Source organism: Manduca sexta, chromosome 14 (assembly GCF_014839805.1).
Source record: "Manduca sexta isolate Smith_Timp_Sample1 chromosome 14, JHU_Msex_v1.0, whole genome shotgun sequence".
Lineage (NCBI taxonomy): Eukaryota > Metazoa > Arthropoda > Insecta > Lepidoptera > Sphingidae > Manduca > Manduca sexta.
In genome coordinates this window covers 8,846,091-8,866,377 of record NC_051128.1, presented here as the reverse complement: position 1 = coordinate 8,866,377, position 20,287 = coordinate 8,846,091, and the positions used below count along the sequence as shown (strand labels likewise).

At 34.0% G+C, this 20,287-nt stretch overlaps 2 protein-coding genes across 2 annotated transcripts in view; one reads left to right on the top strand and one right to left on the bottom strand.

Moving 5' to 3' along the window:
- LOC115445191 (serine/threonine-protein kinase unc-51) overlaps positions 1-20,287 on the bottom strand; it is a 41,501-nt gene that overhangs the window by 16,110 nt on the left and 5,104 nt on the right. The window contains exon 2 of the mRNA XM_030171383.1: positions 18,675-18,851. Coding sequence (XP_030027243.1) covers positions 18,675-18,851 — 177 coding nt within the window. The remainder of the gene's footprint in view (positions 1-18,674; positions 18,852-20,287) is intronic.
- Positions 67-3,058, top strand: LOC115445190. Its single transcript, XM_030171382.2, has 4 exons — positions 67-241; positions 762-1,221; positions 1,416-1,553; positions 1,948-3,058. The coding sequence occupies exons 1-4, from the start codon at positions 195-197 to the stop codon at positions 2,656-2,658; spliced, it is 1,356 nt and encodes a 451-aa protein (XP_030027242.1). The 5' UTR covers positions 67-194; the 3' UTR covers positions 2,659-3,058.

The window sequence follows — 20,287 nt, the reverse complement described above, 5'->3', positions numbered from 1 at the left end:
GCAGAGTGTCGTTATCAAACTTGATTCGCGATAAGCTGTGCCATGCGGCTGGTAATCTTATCAATGAGTGATAATAGTTATAAGTGTCAGTGAGTTATGTGCTCTGTGCTACGCTGGTACTTGTACCGCGACAGGTAACAACTCCTGAATTCAGTTGGCACGTCTCACTGTAGTGTTTGCATCCGCGAGTGACCATGAAATTGAGACATCTTTGCTTGTTCTTGTTAGCGATACTCTTTGCGTAAGTAAACAATTCTTTTTTTATTAATTCCATCTAGTAGCAGCTGTTATATTGTTCCATACTTGGCAGTCATTACAAATTATTCGTATAATATTTTACATAATATTACAAATGTGCAGCATACAGTGAAATCAAATTGTATTAGTTGATATTATTATCTTTAATAAATTGCAATTATCATTTTACGTCTTAATCGCCATACTAAAACGTAAAATAGCATTGTTAAATATCTGTGACGTAAGAATAAAGGTAGATAGATTAATAATAACGATTGTTGCCACATTTACTCAGCTTTATAATAGGATATTGGTTTTGTATTTCATAAAATCTTTTTAAGTTTTCAATATAAGTATTCGAGCCCGTAACAAATCTGCCCCAGTTACGCCCTTGTTGGTACTTATCGTAATTTTTATCTTACTGATTTATAACAATTTTGCGTCACTTCATTTCGATAAAACTACGGATACTTACATTCGATAAAGTCACATGTTCCTACCGATGTACAATAATTATCTTACAGAAGTGCAACCGGCCAGAATGAAGACGAACTTCACATCCCGGTTGAAAACGATAACCAATTTCCTCCAGACAATCATTCCGAGTTGGACGGAAACACCATAGAGGGTAGTGGAGCAGGCGCCATAGACTTGCCGGATGAAGTGACCACCCTGCCTGCGGTGCCGTTGATCGAAGACGTCCAAGTGACGTCATTAAATGAAGATGAACAGGCAACTACGGTTAAAGGCGACTTCATATGCCCAAACCCTTGTACGTGCAACACTGAAGGCGGATCTAATAATTTCGTAGTGGATTGTTCTGGATCTGGTCTTAAAGAATTCCCTACGCCGTTAGATTCTAAAACTACAACATTGAATGTCCAAAATAACATGATAGAACATATACCAAAAGAAGTATCCGCGTTGAAAAACCTGAAAGTTTTAAATGCGAAAAATAATTCTATTATGGAGCTAGCATTAGGTGTAAGTGTCATCTTTTTAGTTAATATTTACATAATATGAATAAATACATATTTGGTACAAGGACATAATAATATTGAATACAATGAAATGAGAACAATATTTAACGAAATGTAAATATTGTCCACTAAAATGTAGTCCTCTACAAACCAAAATTTATGGAGATGTATTAATTTCTTATAATTTTAATATTTCAGTCAATCAGCGAACTTCCGGAATTAACAAACCTAAATCTAGCCAATAATAGGTTAGTCGAATATCCGACCGACTTAAAAAATGCTTTCGGTTTAATAAAACTAGAAGAATTAGATTTGGGTGAGAACGACATGAGAACGGCAAGTATAATATTATATCATTTTACAACAATAAATCTTGGTGTACAGTCCAACTTAAACTAAATAAAAGTAGATAGTGATAATTAAACATAACATTTACGTAAGTTATCACGGAAGATATCTAAAATAGTTATTTTATTTGTAACGGTTAGGTTAGAGGCCAGTAAATTAGAAAAAAAGTCTCTGTTTTTCGAATTTTATCGAAACAATTTGTGTTATATTAGCATAAACGACATTTATTTATCACTTCTTTTGTGACATGTTGTTTATTTGATCAATTCACTCAATTTTATCAATCTCAGTAGTAGACGAGGCCCGTGCTCAGCAGTGGGCAAGTATATAATACAGGGCTGATATTATTATTATTATACTCAATTTTATGTATTTTTTGCAGGGATTGACTTCGGAGACATTTTCCAATTTCAAAGCCCTGCGACATGTTAATTTGCCCAGTTCTACGACAGTACTGATCGATGACTTATGCCGTATTCTGAAAGACAGTTTAGAATATGTGTGCGTTGGATCATGTAGTAAGCACACATATGATTGTCCAGATGCACCAGATGATCTCGAAAACAGTTTGTTGACTGCAGTTTTACCGGGCACGATCGCTTTAACTTCCATACTAGAGGACAGTGAAGAACCAGCTGTACCAACACAAACGAAAACAACAGAAAATACTAAAATCGAGGAAAATGTTAAAGAAACCGGGGCAACAAACAGTACACCAACCATTGCTTCTACAGGTGATATATTGGAAACGAGTGAACCTTCGGTACATTCCCCGGGGAACAAAACGTCACAAGAAATATCACTATTAAATGCAGTAGTAGATAACCCAGCCATAACAGCAAATGGAAACGAGGCAGACGTAGCTGTAGGGGCAACAACTGTTAACACCAATACTGGAGGAGTAGATAAAAGTGTCATCGGAATGATAGTAGCCGGTATGGTTCTCGTAGTAGCTGGAATAACAGTTAAAAAGAACTGGTCATCAATTAAGAATAAATTTTCTTCGCAAAGGCCACCCAATGATCGCGCAGGAACTAATGCAAATGGCACAACCCCAGAGGAAGTGCCTTTGCAAGAAAAATCACCTGTTTAATAATATTATCTTTAATATAACTACTGCATGTATGTGTGCTCTGTTTCTGGAGTGGAATGAATGGTTTCGATCTGAACGTTATAAAATTATTTATTTACGAAACGTCAACATCTAATGAATTGGGAAAATACTCTTAAATGACCTGCGTCGATGACACTTATTTTCCTTCTATTTGCATATTACCTATGTACATAATATGATGACAATGTATTATATGGAATATGTGTGTATGTAAAATATATGTCCACAATATAGATTAAGTTTTAGTAAGTTCGCGATATTTTATATTGTAAATAAATTTAACATACCAATATAATTGTAGTAACACTTAACAGGTATAAATCGTTTTGTACTTTGACATAAAAATTGTATGTCGCAATAAATAATGTATTTAATTTAATGTGTCTTATTGTTTAATATTTAAATAGATTCATTAAGTATATTGACTATCGCCCGAAATTAATAACCAATCCTAATCCAATGTATGCCATCTAAGATTGATAATTCATTCGTTTTTATGGATAAAGCATGCCAATAACCAATCCATAGATTCAGTAAGCTATCTCTAACAATAATCGATCTTTGAGAGGACGGATTACAGATCATAGATTACCCTCTGTTTGAAAATGACAGTTTACGCTTGCCAATACTCTATCTACCCGTTTTGACATTTGATTTGATTGTTGTAAACAATCGCATTTTCCAATCGGACCAATTCCTCAGTTTACTCAATATGTTTTGAATATCGCTTACACTGATTTTAAGGGAAACGAAAAGGCAATGGAAATATCCATATTCTCTAGTGACAGTGACGACAGTGATTTGGAGGGACTAGCAATACTGATAGCGAAACTGAAAGTCGCGCTTCATCACGGGTAATGAAAAAAGTTAACTACATGCACACCCTGGATGAGTTTGATTTCACGTTTGGATTAGGCTTTCGAAATCTGCTTGCCAATCATTGTTAGTTAAACTGATCTCGTATATTCGTGTTACTTCTATGTACAAGGTAAATAATTTTTGACATTATTTACAAAAAATACCGTACCTACCGACCTATTAGATAGGTACAAACAAGGGCAATTGCATCGTTTTTTCAGGAACTATGGTGTTTCTCCATTCCATCAACTTTTGTTGATGAATAGGAAATATTTATATTATCTTTTTCAGGACATTTGGTACATGGAAACGTCGCTTCCCTGTGATTGCATTGACATTGCGTTTATCTTTACCTAAAGTTCAAACAATAATAATTGCAACTGCAGTTTTGCACAATATTTTTCGGAATCACAGGCTAGAGGAAATTCCAACCCAAGTGGAATTATCAACTGCTGATATTATTAATTATGAGAACAATATAGAGAATCAAGATGTTGGAGAAAGAACAGCATTAACAAATAACTTCTTTACTTAGTAAAATAAAATACCTTTACAATCACTGCTATTTATTTTATTGCTTATCTACATTTGTAATTCAAAATAATAATTACAAATTAACATAGTTTTATTAGTTGAAAGTTAAAACCTATGTTTTAACTTTCAACTAATAAAACTATGTAATAGGCAAAATATCCATACATTATCTATACTATTATATAAAGCTGAAGAGTATGTTCTTTTGAACGCGCTGGTCTCAGGAACTTCCGGTTCGGATTGAAAAATTCTTGTAGTGTTTGATAGCCCATTTATTGAGGATGGCTATTATAGGGTATATGTATATCATCACACTATGACCAATGGGACCAAAATCGGCTAAAATTGATTACTTTTGAGAGCTTCCGTTGCGTGCGCTGCATAAACGGTTAAAGTTATGCAACAATTATGTATAACGGAATTGTAATTTGTTCCATAACACTGGATAATGTGTACAGAGTCCAATTATTATTATATGGCACCGAGTTTACTGTGTACTTCATACTAAAAACTAAATCTTACTTCAGTGTCAAAATATGTCAGCAACCACATTACTCACGTTCCATTTTGAAACTAATTAAAAAGTTTGTATCTTAAATATGACATGTACTAATTATTAATTATTTCTTTTGAGGGCTAAAATACATAAAATATTTTTTTATTACTACAAGTCTTATTGTTCCAATTAGGCAAATATTGAAACGAATAGTTTGTATGGAAAATACAAAAAGTATTTTTTTACGAATGGAATATTCTGCATAAAATGGAATGGTCAGGAGGGAACGCATCTGGAAAGGATTGCCAGCGATCTATCGTTGAAGGCAAGCAAGGATAGGCGAGTTAAGATATTGGCATGCTGATAGGAGACCAATCGAAAGATAGTCGGCAATCTAAGATAGGTTTCAGTCTTGGATAGTAGATACATTATTAATTTCGGGCGTATGTGAACAACAGTAGCGCGTCCAGCATTAGCAACTATTTGGGATTTGTCAAATAATGACAAACAAATGTTTTATTATTTTCTAATAAATTAGGTAATCTTATTATAAAAAGAAAGACGAAAAATAGTATTATATGAGGAGCTTATTAAAATTGTTCAATGGATACATGGCTACATTATAAAATCCTTTTTGGAATTCACTAAATATTGAAGAATCACAAAATAAGTTCTCAACCACAAACTGTAGTAAAAAACAATAAATTGGTTTTAACAAAATATGTAAGAAATGTCAAAGAACTATAATATAATAATAATATAATAATGGTATAAGTCTCTAATACAGTCCCACATCATTCATCAAACATCGGTTATATTAATTGCCTATAAAACAAATTTTAATGTAGGTAATTACTATATAACTTTAAATGTTATGAAGCACACTTGGTTTGCTATTGTATTGTAGGTAAAGAAATTTAATTATTATTACAGATCAATGATTCTCGTGTTACTTATCACTAGAATAAAATGCAATTGGGTTTTTACCATGATATAATATAATATAGTACGAACATAACTCGGACTTGCATGCGCGTTTGATTATTTGCCAATGAAATGTGTCGTGAGGTTTCTGAGACCATGGAGACTCATTAAGAATGAAATAATAATATAAAATATGGCGAGAAAAACATTTTTTGCCGTTATTTTTGCAGTCGCAATACAATAATAAGCATAGCCCATTATAAAATAAAAAATATTTTTAGTGAAGTTCAAAGAAGTTTTGATAAACTATCCGTTGTTGTAGATTTATGGCAAAGCATGCGCTGCGATCGCTTTACCCCCACCATGCACTGCGCACGTAGAGAATATAACTAACGTTTCGATATAGAATCCCGAAACATAATGTTTAAGGGACCTTTTGGCTTTTGAGAGTCAGAAACAAAATTTATAATGCTTGTGTAGCTTGGGAAGTGGATTTTACTTTAAGACAAATTATAAATCCACCTAAGAGACATAAGATTGTAACTACATAATACACTCTAAGAACTTTGCTACTTTTCTCGTTTAATATTATGGGGTGATACACTATAGATACACTACAGACGCACTTATTTTGACAAAATTAGAAGTAATTTAGATTTACTAAAAAAACACGAATGGATACATACATGGATACAGGTCTGAGGCAATTCATTTGCGACAAGACGCAGTTAAGGTAACTTTTACATCAACAATTTAATCATTACTTAGGGTTTTTTCTGGTGTTTTGGATCGAAAAACCGTATCTTGGTAGATCTGCAAAAAACGTATGTTGGTAGGTACATAAAAACATGCAGACATTTTACGTTCTGTTTTAATTATGATTGTCTACAAGATATAGATTTTACTATATATGTAACTTCATACTGTCATATATATCTACTAGATTACACTAGACAATAATTATTATTTTACCATTAAATATATTTACCAATCCAAAACCTACGACAGAAGCGATTATAAAATGGTAATGATTTCAAGTGCTTAAACATAATATTCGTGATGAAGTATATGACTTGTATTTCTTGCCGACATCGTGACGTCATTTTTTCACAGTCCGAGCGTTCGCGGAAGATACCGAGTTTATTCTACCCTCCTACTATTACATATAACATCAAAATTTGAAATAAAGATTATTACATACATTTCATATTTTTTTTGAGTTTGTTTCATCAATATTGGTATTAAAAAGTTATAGCGGATTATTGCAAAAATGAGCAAATTTGAATAAAAGCAAAACAAGTAAGTTTGCATTTTTACACGATGATACATATAACAATAGCAAGTAGAAAATATGAAAGTCTATACAGTAAAAGAAACGTGTCACAGAGAGCACTGAGCGGGTCACAAGTTACGATTTACAATGAATTTCACACGGATGTGTTCTTGACTGGACGTGTACCTGACTGATCTGACAAACTGTATAGAGAGCAGTGCCGTTACTACAGGACACTAAAAAAACATGTTATATATTACTTATATGGATAACATGATTTTCTCATGTATTTTTAAAGTTGGCTTATAAACACATAAGCGAGTAATAAATGTTTTGGTGCCGTTGACACTTTGTTTTGTTAGGGAGAGGTCTATGTCCGAGCAAAAGTCAGCAAGCATATATCTACCATGTAGTGAACAAGTTTATCGCACAATGATTGTATGCACGCGTGTTTACTGTTTAGCACAGATTACTTATGATCGACGACACGAGAGATTACTAAAGAGATATGACTCAAGTACAGTGCCCTCATTTTATGTTTGTGTTTCTCGATGTTTCTCGAAATAAAACATGTACATGTTCTCGTTAATAAAAAAGCACTTAAAAGCGTGGCTTGTAATAAAATTGTATAACGCATACATTAATATTATTAAAAATCTAGGAGGAAACGTGGAAGCTTGAGGCTTCTGCATTCACAAATGAAATTTGTTTTGACTCAGCATACTATGTAATGATTTAAAAGGGCTATTAATTGTAAAGTAATAGAATGGGGCCTTAGATCTGTATCTGTATGCAAGTACACCGTGTCAAGAGAGAACAGTAACTTTATAGTGTTATTTCCACGTTAAACATAAAACATACGAGTATAATTTCGATACAAGTAACGTAATGCAAAACAGCTATTGACCTACAAATATACACACAAAATATATTTCAGCAATCGGCACCCACTTTACCTCTCTATTGAAATAGAAAGTTTAGAGAACAAATTGAAATAATTACTGATTAGTGCGTGAGGCGGATAGATAGAAAGCTGCGGTTTCCTTCAACACTTTCGTGGTGGAGACAAGGCGCGCGACGCTCTCAGGAGAAACCGGCCTGGGTCTCAATTCTGTGTGTCAATTTCGCATAATATAAGTTTTACCAGTCTGTTGTCTCGAACAAAGCTCATTAATAATATAGTTATTTAATTTGTGGAATTTTCATTTTAGGATGCCACGTCCATCGCGTATAGAAAACGATATAGTGAAAAATAGCATTTATTTTAGTCTTCTTAACACTGGATTATACTTTTTTTTTGTCAAAATCAGTATTTAACTTCTGAATGAGTTTTGATTTAGACACTACTTACTTTCTAGATTCCATAAATTCTATTGTAACGCTGTTATAAAATTCTATTAATACCCGAATGCCAGAATTTGTCTATTTAATATTAATGTACCTGCAACCTGTACACGAATGCCCGCAATAGAGGTGACGTAAACACACCCAACTGCGGGAGGTGGCAGAGCTTATAAGAGAATTTGGCACAAAAGTTAAAACTACTTTTGTTTGTACTACTGTGATGATACTAATCATGAGTAAAAGGTAATTTACTACAATATATTTTTTATCTGATGTTTTTGGAATAGATAATAATTTGTGTACCGTAAGCATGAAAATACATCGTGTCAGTATGTAAGAAAAAGTAAGCAATGTTGCTATATCTCGACTAGTCGATCGCACGGAAGCCCCGTCATCGAGGGAATGTGCAAGGTGACGCGCACGCAGTTACGGGCACGTGCGAGATGCAGGGCCCGCCGCGCCGCCCGGCTCCACGAGAGGGGATCGCGCATCAAACCATCACGAGTACCGCTACCGTATAAACAATACAGTTAATACCGCCGACTGTGAATGAGCTAATAACTATTTACATAAACCGTTGGATAGAACCCTTCCGGAACATTGTGTTCATATTGTAATAGTTTCTACTTACATAAATAATGTATCTATTTTCCTATCTATCTGATTAAAAGTCGTATAAAAACTAAAAAAATATGACGCATTTTTGTTATCTCTATCTATTTCGTTTGTGGAAAAACGTTTTACCTACGTGAAAAGTTCAACGTACCTTTGTTATTGGGAAGTCTCAACAAGTCATTTAAAAAATAAATGAGGAATGTAGAACAGTATTTCCAATTTTAATGGATAACTTATTATAAAAGTAAAAAATATTTATACACTAGCATTAAACAGTCATTGTGGCGCAATGAACGACACGCTTCTGTGAAAAGAAAGAAGACAGTGGGTGTCATTTTCCAACACCAAAGTCGATACAAAATATTTGTTTCGGATTTGGGTGTAAGATTCGTCATGACAGTCCCTGATAGATTCTAGTATCAACACATTTACCTCAAATATTTTATAAAGTACCTATCACAATAATAATAATATTATTAGAGCATATACTTATAGTATAACTTTAAGCTAATCAAACTAAGAGGCTACGTGGATTATAGGGAAATGTCAGAAAAACATCACCTCTAAAATTTTGTTATTAAGATATCCGCAACTAAATTTCAAAGGGTCGAAGAGTACGCCTCACATTAAATTCTAATAATAAAGATTTCTTGAAACTATACGATTAACTGGAATATTTGCGCGAAGTGTTTTTTATAGTACAATAGCGGTTAATTGTGTATAATTATATGACATTAGACCTTTTAAAGAAGGGTATCGTCATTAAAAGGAGCTATATCGATCGAAAGTACAATAAAAACATTTGTTTGTCGCACGTAATGCAGAACAGTTGACCGCCGGTTGACCTCAGCGTTGCTGTGATTAATTCTGTATGCACAATGAATACGATGAATTAAAATGAATAAGACAAGTTAGTTTCACAACAAATGCACCCTTTGTTTTTGGATCACAGCTCCATTAGCATCATGTCCTACATTTAGACCTACACCCATTTTTGATTACTATTATCGTAGCATTCACGACTATATTCTCAAACCTCAAATGTCACAGTTCATGAGTGTTGACATAATGAGACTGCATGGCTTCAAATCAATTACACGTGCACCGCGTCACACTTCGCCTTACTAACCCTTAAATGCCAATATTTGTTTGCAGATAGAAGTATGCCTAATATAGAAGAATAGAAACCTTTTGATTCGTGCTGCGGGTAAGCAGAGTCAAGGTATGCTTCAACGCAGCTGTTTATGAACTACCATTCATAAACAACGGTAAAGTTAGGTCTTTATTTCAAAAAAGGTAAACTCAGAGTCGAGCTAACGTGAGGAAAAAACTTTTCTTTTTTGTAACAAACACGGCACCAAATAATAGTTGGGATTTCTACTCATTGGGTCAAAACTCAAAATGATGCAGGTTCACATGGCGCCATTTTAGAGAAATCGGTTACTTAGATTTTCTGATATGATCAAAATTCATTATTACGAATCCTAGTAGGAAGTTTTAAAATCGGGCCTGATATATCTGTGGGTATTTGAAAAAAATATTCGTTTTAGATTTAGCCGGCCACTTGACAAAATCCTTTTCGAATATTTTAGCGATTGTAAGTAACGAGATCATAACTACATAGTTTCATAGATTTCACGAGTATTTTTATTATTCAAAATGTCACTTTTAATAATCCTTACCATTTCGAATATTTCAAACCACTTTGGTATGTTATTGCAGTGCGTTGTAAATTAGTAACGCATATAAATCAGATACACTGGCGATTAAATCTAATATAAGCCTAATTTGGAATTGGCACGAGACGAGAGGTGGTGATGTAAAAACGTCGACGGTTCTTCCGTGTTTTTTGTTCCATTCAATTACAGCGTGTCTACAACTCGAGTTTATGTTTTAAATATTGTGATGTATTAAATTGACAACATTGTTTCGTAACATATAATACGGAAACAAAATGTTTATGATTGTGGTTATATGAAATAGAAGTATATTACAAAACGAGTTAACAGATGAAGATATTTCGAAGGTAAAAGTTACAAGTTAAAGTACCAACAAAAACTGTCACAAAATATATGCCTTGTATGAATTACCTCCAACCGTGACAAATTGTAACACAACGTTCCAAGTTCGTGTTACTTTAAAGTGAAAAGAACAAAACACCCGCTTTAGTTATAAATAGCCCATCTAAATGTTAACGTTGCCAATTACTGTATTAGAGTGTACAAGTCATGGTCCACGAGCAGCCATGGCGACGGCCTGCGTACTTTAGCTAAAAGAAAATCGTGCCAATGAACTTGAGTTTGGCTTTGTGTACTGATGAGAGTAGCTTTAGTTTTTACGCAACAAAAATAAACTTACGTCGTACACGTTTGTCTACAAACACCTACACATAACTGCTATAAGCATAATATAGATGTGACCTATTATGTCAACTCGACTCGTGTGCCCTTGACAACTATTTATATATTTTGTACATGTCGGGTAGACATTTTTATATACTTATTTATATTTTTGCGTAGTACGGAATTCTCGCCAAACGTATTATTGTGTATTCTACTGTCATTCCATTGCTCATTAACAATATTCTCTATCTGCACAGGTGATACGATCCTATCAGCTCTGCTTGTATGCCATTTTATTGTATTGACATATTACGAGACAGTAAATTAATATGTAATTACTCAACTTCCAAAAAAGAGTAACGTATCTAAAATATATAATTTATTGAACGCATATAATAACTACTTATACATATATTATTAGTTAGATACTATTATTCAGATTCAGTAAAATTTTATCCCGCCGCCAGTTTGTTGAGAAAATTCCAGGAAAGGAACAAAGAAAGGACAAAATGCTCTCATATTGTACTATCTTAGTGTGCTACTTTTTAGCAAGTAGTTGAAAAGAAAAGTAGTATCCTAGTGTTGTAATTTTCTATTCAGTAGTTATAAACAAAATAAAATTTTAAGGCGACCTACGCTAGCTGAATTATTTAAAAGCAGTTTCTTTTTTATGTATGTACAAGTGTATACGCATTTATTCGCATTTCGTTTTGCTGTATTCTGTAGTCGCAAAAGGTAAGATGCTGGCAGGGGAAGTAGTCGCTTTTACTATTTTAAAGTACTTTAAGTTTCCAAAGCCAAATTATTAGGAAGCACAATATACGGGCCCATCGCCACTGGTAGTCGCGATAATTATATAACAACAACGAATAATTGAATGGACTTTATTATGTTTGAGATCAGCACGTCTAAGAGCTAATTTGGTCGGTAACGCGACAGGTGGCGAACCTTGGCCGGGTTTGCCACAGCTAAGAATCCAATAGTAACTATAGTGTTATGAAATAATAAAATGATGACTAAAAACAACTGAGTTATTCAAACTCAAAGTGTTTAACTTAATATTTTTAAACGTCTCTAAAGGTGAGAGGTTTGATGATATGTTTCTTCAGCAACCATTTGTTACACTGTAGTCCGATTTAAGTGATTCCGTTTCATTTCATATAGCTTCGCAATGATTTCAAATTTATTTTATTGGCATAAGACCTTGGACTTAGAAGATGTAGAAAGTAACTCAAAATCAAATGGGATTTTAATGAACCTTTTTGTGTTGGGTTTAATATAGCTTCAAGATGGTTACTTACACATTAAATTATCATTTTTGAATCTTGCACTTCAAATATGCAGAAGGGAACACTTCAAAAGCAAATAGGATGAGCACGATTCTTTTTGTATTGGGTTAGGCATTTTCCAAAGGTTTTGGTTAATTTTAATTTAATATTTATTGGTGTATTTACTTAGCTTAGCTAGCAAATATAAAAATATAAACACGAATTGGAAAGAAGGTTGTTTGTGTTTTCATTTTTTTTGTTATTAACTCATATACAAAGTTTCACAATTTTTCAGATTTATAACTGCGATTCTGGAGTCTTTCTTTTTTTGTTAATTGTAAATATAGTTGATACGCAATTAAATCACTCTTACAACAATGGAAATACTGTGAATCTAAACGCTATTAACTTGTTTGATTTATAATTATGTAATACGTGAAAACGACAATGGATATTAATGTTTTATCTCGTTAAATTGTAATATTTGAGCTACGGTGATTGGTTTTGTGAGATACTATAAATGAAAGATTACGTTAAAGACTGATTTTGTTGTTAACATTGCCATTATTTGAGCTTTAAATCGGTTTTTAAGTCTACTATGGCAAAACATATTAGTTTTTTGTTTAAGTTACTATAATTAACATTACTACAAGTATTTGCTCATAAATTCTTTTATCGTAATGAGATTCAAAAAACATTAGATTATAGATGATGTTAGACGCGGCGGTAGCCTAGTTGGGTGTGGAACGGACTGCCAAGACGAATGTCCGCAGGTTCAAATCCCAAGGCCACACACCTCTAGACTTTTCTAAAATCATGTGTATATTCTTTGTGAATTTATCGTTCGCTTTAACGGTGAAGGAAAACATCGTGAGGAAACCTGCACATCTGAGAAGTTCTCTATAAGAATTTCGAAGGTGTGTGAAGTCTACCAATCCGCACTAGGCCAGCGTGGTGGACTAAGGCCTAATCCCTCTCAGCAGTGGGCAAGTATATAATACAGGGCTGATATTATTATATAGATGATGTTATACCTATTCCATTCTACATATTATAGGATACATATATACTACATACAAGGACATCGTTCGGTATGATATTAATAAATTACGTATAGCGAACGATTGATGTTACACGAGGTCCGAGGATCATTATTATGAATATTATACAGGTAACGTGGCATTTGGCACTGGCCGCAGCTGATGAAACTAGTCTTGTGTGTGACGAGTGTGACGCATGACGGCATGCTGCTCCGACGTTAGTTATGTAAATGTCAAACCATATTATACATTGAGCACATTTAACAAATATAGAAAAACGCCAAACAATGTGCGTACACATTCAAGTTCATATTTTTGTTTTTATAGAATCACGTTCACAGGTGATGTTACTTGCGAATAACTGATTCGCCACATATTATACCCATATAAACAACTCTAAACCCAAATAAATTTCATCCGATATTCTTTTTGATAGCGGTTTTCGCGAAAAATAATTAAATCAAATTTGACGAAACATGCGCAGAATAATTACTACATCAACACCGTGTTGATTAAATTAAACAGTTTAAGACTAGAGCTTGTGTGACAATTGAAGAACCTCGAGCCCGATATAACAAAGTAAAAGAGAATAAAAATAACGTCAATCTGTATTTATAGTTGCGGTATCGCAGCGACCTAACCTAATTGCGAAGCTCTAAACCACGCGGTGGTTGATTTGATTTCCGGCAATCTTGCTGCCCAAAACGTAATAGCGTAGCGTTGTCGGTTACATGTGCAGTGTGAGACAGTATCACCTCAGTCGTGCCGGCCGTATCACAAACAGATACATGCATAATAAAAGATTGTTTTCTTTTTTCCACGGACGCTACTGCTTTTCCGGATTGGGCAAAGTCAACATCTTTGTACTACGCAACGTGAGTCGTAAAGGCTAAAATATAGTCTTTGTCTTTAATGTACAGCTGAATAGTACATATCATTTACAGACATTGACTTACACGTGTTCACTGTTCACGGACAAAGGATTTCAAAGCCCTGTCTAAACGTTGTGAAAGTAAATGCCGCAGCTTGTAGTTTAAGATGCTGGGTATATTTTAGAATCAATTACTTAGTACAATTTCGAGTTCAAAGTTGAGTAATATTACACTTTTTAAGGCGAAATTAGGTTTAATAGACTTGCTTTGGGAAGAATCTAGTTCAAGACAAATAAATACATAATTAGTTTATAGTTAATTGGCATTGTACATCCCGAAAATTACTAAGATCAATTTAATATTTCGGATCACTTCCTAGAAAGCTGTTTCACATATAGATAGCGTCTTATACGTTGGGATTTGTGAGGTAAGTAGATCTGGATCTCATTGTACGTTACTTAATTAAAATATAATAGTAATAAAAGGTGAAGTGAGAAAGAACTCATAGCACTTTTGTTTACTAATTGTATCGTAAATTACCTATAGTCTCTACATATGACATACATAATATTATGAAATAATTAATCTTCATAGAACATTCCTCTTGCGCAATTAGTATCATTTTCTTATGTATGGTTAGTATACTATTTTGTAACACCTATATTATAACTTCGTAGTAGAACAAATTTATTTTGCGTAGATAACAAATACGACGCGCAGACATTCGCGTCGCGTCGTCAAATAACCGTTCTGCGCAATTATTTATCAGTGCATTAGCGTAGTGTTGTGAGTAACACATTCTGTCCCACGTGGCACCGGCCCGTGTTGGGAGACACGTGTGGACAGTTAACAGACTAGACGCCGCCATTGACGCAACATAGCCCCAAAATAATATTTTCTGCACTGAAAGTATTTCTACTTAATGATAATAAAAAAATATATATGTGTAAGGTGTCATTAAAAAAATTGTAACGGAATAGTCTGCAATTCATTTGTATCAAACCTATAATTAAATGAAATCGACTCTACATAAGGAAGAGCTTTAAACCACGTGTTTAATATGATAAATATAAATAAACATTCACGTGACGACACATTATGAGATAAAATTGTTTTTTTAAGTGTTCAAAATACGCAAGAAAATTATTTTCATTAAAAACATCGATTTATCACTACTTTGTATAATATCTGAGCTTAGTCTTATTAATTTTACAAATTCGAAAGTTTGTGAAAATGTTTGGATGTTTGTTGGAAGTAAACGCAGAAACAGCTGAATAGATTTGAATGAAATTTGGGCCAGAGATGGATGATGGAGATGGTCATGTCCTGGTCATTTGTTCCCATGAGAAAAAAATATTTAGGGTAGGGTTTTTATAGTAGATGATGCATGTATCCTTTAGGTGGGTCTATGAACCGCTACAGTGGATTTTGTAGCGAGAAAGGCTTTTCAGTCGGGCAAAACCGCGAGCAGCACTTAGTTACAGCTAAGTTTATAATATTAAGTAGGAAACAAACCATCCCAATAGAAGTTTGGATTAGGTACTGATATCTTATGAAGGGAAACGTAATCGAGCATAGATATGAACTTACATCTGAGATCTGTAAGTAGGTTAACCATATCTATATTCCGATTAGCATGTGTTTAACGGTAATGTTTTACAATCAAGAGATAAAGCTGGAAAGTTGCGAATAATCATAAGGAGGTTAGTAGGGCATCTCGGAGTCATCAGTCTCGGGGCAACGCGCGACGTTACGGTGATCGGTACGAAGTTCTGTCAATGAGATAAGCATTCGGACATTGTTTCCTTCTTTATCTTTCATACTAATCTTTTATTGATATCCCCTTGACCTATTACGGCATTAACTGCGCAATTCGTACACCAGTCTAGGTGTGCGCTTGATTGTGTACGAAGACCTAGACTTTTATTTAGAACATCTATTCTAATGTATTCAGTTAATCTACTAAAATGTAGCAACTAGCGACAGAGACAGCCGACGCGACTCTACAAACGATAACGCACGCATCAACTGCGTGTTGTATTTATCTAACGCGTATCGACCTTGCTTTGAATTAACACGCGCAAAATGGACATACGGAAGGACTATCGTCTGCCTCAACTCGACGAAACATAATGGATGTGTCTTGCTTCCTAAAGACTATTCGCCGATATGCTCCATTTACAAAACGGTTTGCTTGTTTGAATTATTCGATACACACTGTTACATAATACATAGCTTATGTGTGTATTTTTGTAATGTTTTGTTTACAATAAAAAGCTACAATTTGTATCAGGTCAAGAACACAAAGAACCGAAGCGTGGTACGGCGCACACCTGGAATCGTTTATTACCATACAATAAGCAGTGCTGTTGATCAAATTTCCTGATAGAAACAACACACAACACTTTGCTACCGGGAACATGGCATTAAGTGTTGTCCGTAACCCATTAGCCTTGCCCTTAATCCATACGCGATAACAACTTGCCAGCGAGGAATAAAATTTTACGATTAGGTACATTAGGAGGTTTTATCACATAAATAATGTACCCAAATACTATTTTATGCCTTTCAAAATACACGCCACAAGAATACAGTCTCTAGGACCACACGTAACAGAATAAAGTGTGATAATAGTATTAAGATCTAAACTTATTTTTTTAGGGAATGGGTATTCTGTATTCGTTAGAATGATTAAAACAATGAATATTCTACACAAATACATTCGATCACTTTTTTGGTAGGAAAACTTTCTCGGCATAATCAAGTAAGGTAGTAAACGGATTTCTGTATACGAAATATACTGCGTAATTAAACAAGTCCTGTATGCAAATTGTCTAATAATCCGGCGCTGGTTGAATTTAAAATACTTGTGCAAACTCTTAATTATTTTTGTTGTTTGAATAAATGAAGTTGCCGACGATATACCTGGTAGTTTGGCAGGTCCCTGGTCGTTTATTAGAGAATATTTGTGTATGAATTTTAATATTCCATGGGTAAATGTTAAAATATATTTTCACAATAAAAAATTAGACAAAACTAGTCTGTGGATAATGTACTTCAGATAAATATAAGGTGTTATGAAATATTATATTAAAACTCACGTCATAATAATTTTTAACAGATACGTTTGACTTCGAAAAATAACACAAAATATGTACTTAACAACTGTATTAATCATAATATGAGAACGATGAAATACATATTATAGCCGTGTTTGCATGTCGCAGTAATAAATATGTCGTTACTTATGTAAGTTGGCAGTCTCGGTGCCCAGCGGTGTAACCACGACTATACACACCCTGGACATTGGTTTGTAAACTTTTATTTTATAATAGGCTTGTGGTTGTGTACATGCGCGTCACCAGCGCGTCGCGCCGGCGCGGCTTGCGCTTCCCGGTCTCGGCACGTCCGCGTTTACCATACTACACATTATTTATTGTTAAACATACTTGCTGATATTGCATAGATTATATTACGTCACGCAAAAGCGATGATAGTGTAATAATATACCTACATGTAATAATTTTTAATGAAATCTATCAACTATCCAGCCCCGATGCGCCGTCGTTTGAGTTAAATTTATACCATATTACTTTAAGTGTTGAAACATAAATTATAAATGAAAACGTTATTTCTCCACCATAATATAAAGTGAGGCCTCCGGCAAAACGGCGCGTTAACCACATTTTTATAAGCTGTCTATTTTAAATTTATAAAATTACATTAAAGAAAAGAAATAAATATCATATTCAATTTTATACAATATGTTATCTTTACTTTGGTGGTTTTATTTTTTTTATAATGTGGATATTGTTTCATTAATATCATAATAATATACCGCTAAAATTATTGGTTACGTGCATTTTCTCTTAAATTTCATATAATTTGAATTGGCAACTAGTACTATTAAATAGATACGTTAACAAGGTACATTTCGGTAGATTAAAATTTTGAAAAAAAAAAAAAAAAGTTATTTTTTTTTTAATCTTTGCATAATCCCGCCCGTAAATGTATGGAATGGATGCTCAAGGTCGTTATCTCGGAGCGGGACTTAAACGACTCTGGTGTTATTTCTCATACCAACTAGAGGCTTAAAATGGAACTGCAAGCCGTATATTCCACTCCAAAGACCCCCTTTGGCATTATAACACCGTCTATGACTGTACACAGTTATATAGGATTAATAATTATTATTGAAAAAAAATATAAAAAAAATTAACGTTTTTTGTTTACCTTATAAATGGCTGAGTTCTGAGGTAATAAATAGTAAAAAAAAACACGTCGAAATTAGAACCTCCTCCTTTCTTCAAATCGGTTAATAAGGTACAAAATGGATAATTACAGAAGGTAGGTGTTCTAAACGGGGAATAATGCGAACCAGCCCCTATAACGAAGAGTATTCCGGTAAAGTAAATAAACATTTCCTTACCTCCATAACCACGTATACGTAGGCAGGGCTGTCCATGCAGTCGTGCATAGCAACGAGATTCGTATGGTGTAGAGCCGTCAGCTCCCGTAGGATCTTAATTTCTTTAACAAGGATTTCGGACGCTTTCTGGATTCCTTTCTTCGTTACTACTTTAACCGCCACGGCTTGCGACGGATTCTGTGTAATAAAAAAAATACAGTTAATATTATACTCGATTTAATAAACAGTTACATGTAACCTCGTGCTCTATATTTGAATACCTTGTTTTCAATATGATTTTTATACTTGATGTCCGGCAATTCGCCAGTGGGTCGATCAGTGAACACATGTTATTATCTGAGGAACCGGATACAATAATACGAGATCAACATTGCCCAGTAACATGCACATTAACAGTTGTTCTAGGAGCTCAGTAATCTATGAAAATCTATCTGGGCTCTAAGAATGGAGTACTCATAGGTCTCAGAGTCACGTCTCAGGTTCATGGTTCATACGGAATTCTCAAATTTAGATAAAAAAAAATACCAAAAAGGCTGGAGCGTGTCCAGACACGCTGAATACGCACAGTAGTTGACCCAGGTCAACTAGTGTGCGTATTTTATCCTTTCTATCATATATTCTTACGAATGCCTCAAGTATGCGCAGAATTTCGAGCGTACCAAGTATAACTATAAACCTAATACGAAACTCTTTGTCCGATAGATATCGCAGATTAATAATGCAATATACTTGTAAGTCGTATTGCTTAGAGGAAGTAACATACATTAATGTTGCAATCGTATTCTAATAAATTAAGTCTATTGTACAATTTATTGTTAAAGTAATTGTAGTGACTCAGACTTCAGATTTGTTGCTTGCTGCGTAATTTGTTCAAATAAAATAAATAAATTGAGAAGGACAATGTTGGCAATGACTACGGTTAGTTTTCGATTTCGGTAGCGTGTTCCGTAAACAATGGTAATCCACAAAACGACATGACAAGTTCTAGAAACATCGAGTTAAATGTAATATCAGTAAAATTATAACGAAACTGCATCAAGCATTTCATAAGGACACACAGCTTTGTGCGTTTATCGCGCGTGTGCATCAAGGTCTCTAGTCTCTACTCTTTGCGTCTTCGCTCTCTATACCAACTAGTTAGTACTAGGGCGTACACGTCGCCATTTAAACACACCTTCTTATTTAAATTTCGTATGAAATACGCAATTAGTCTTATTTGCAGTATACTGGTTATATTTTTGAGATGGAGTACGAAAATATATTTTTAGGAAACTGTCTATCAGATTTAAGAACTGCATTTACAGATTTAAAAAAAAATGTTAGTAAGAAGTCAATAAATCGATCCTGTTGCTCATATGGATTAAAAGAATATGGGACTATAACAGGTTTAAGTACTTTTTAGATCAGAAATTGCAAAAACTTTCTATATACCTTTTATAGGAAATGAGAATCTAATTCTGTTTAAAAATAATAAAATTGCGTATTCAGAATGATTAATCTACAAAACGAAAAAAGGAACAAAATCAGGAACTAATAATTCCATAAATAACGTCTGCTTCGCCGATCGACTCTCTGTGCGCTCTCATCTTGCATATACCGACTGATGTATTTTC

Coding starts and splice junctions, on each gene's coding strand:
- LOC115445190 (XM_030171382.2), top strand. CDS start 195: ATGAAATTGAGACATCTTTGCTTGTTCTTGTTAGCGATACTCTTTGC. Junction 1,222..1,415: donor TTATGGAGCTAGCATTAGGT/GTAAGTGTCATC, acceptor TTAATATTTCAG/TCAATCAGCGAACTTCCGGA. Junction 1,554..1,947: donor GTGAGAACGACATGAGAACG/GCAAGTATAATA, acceptor TATTTTTTGCAG/GGATTGACTTCGGAGACATT.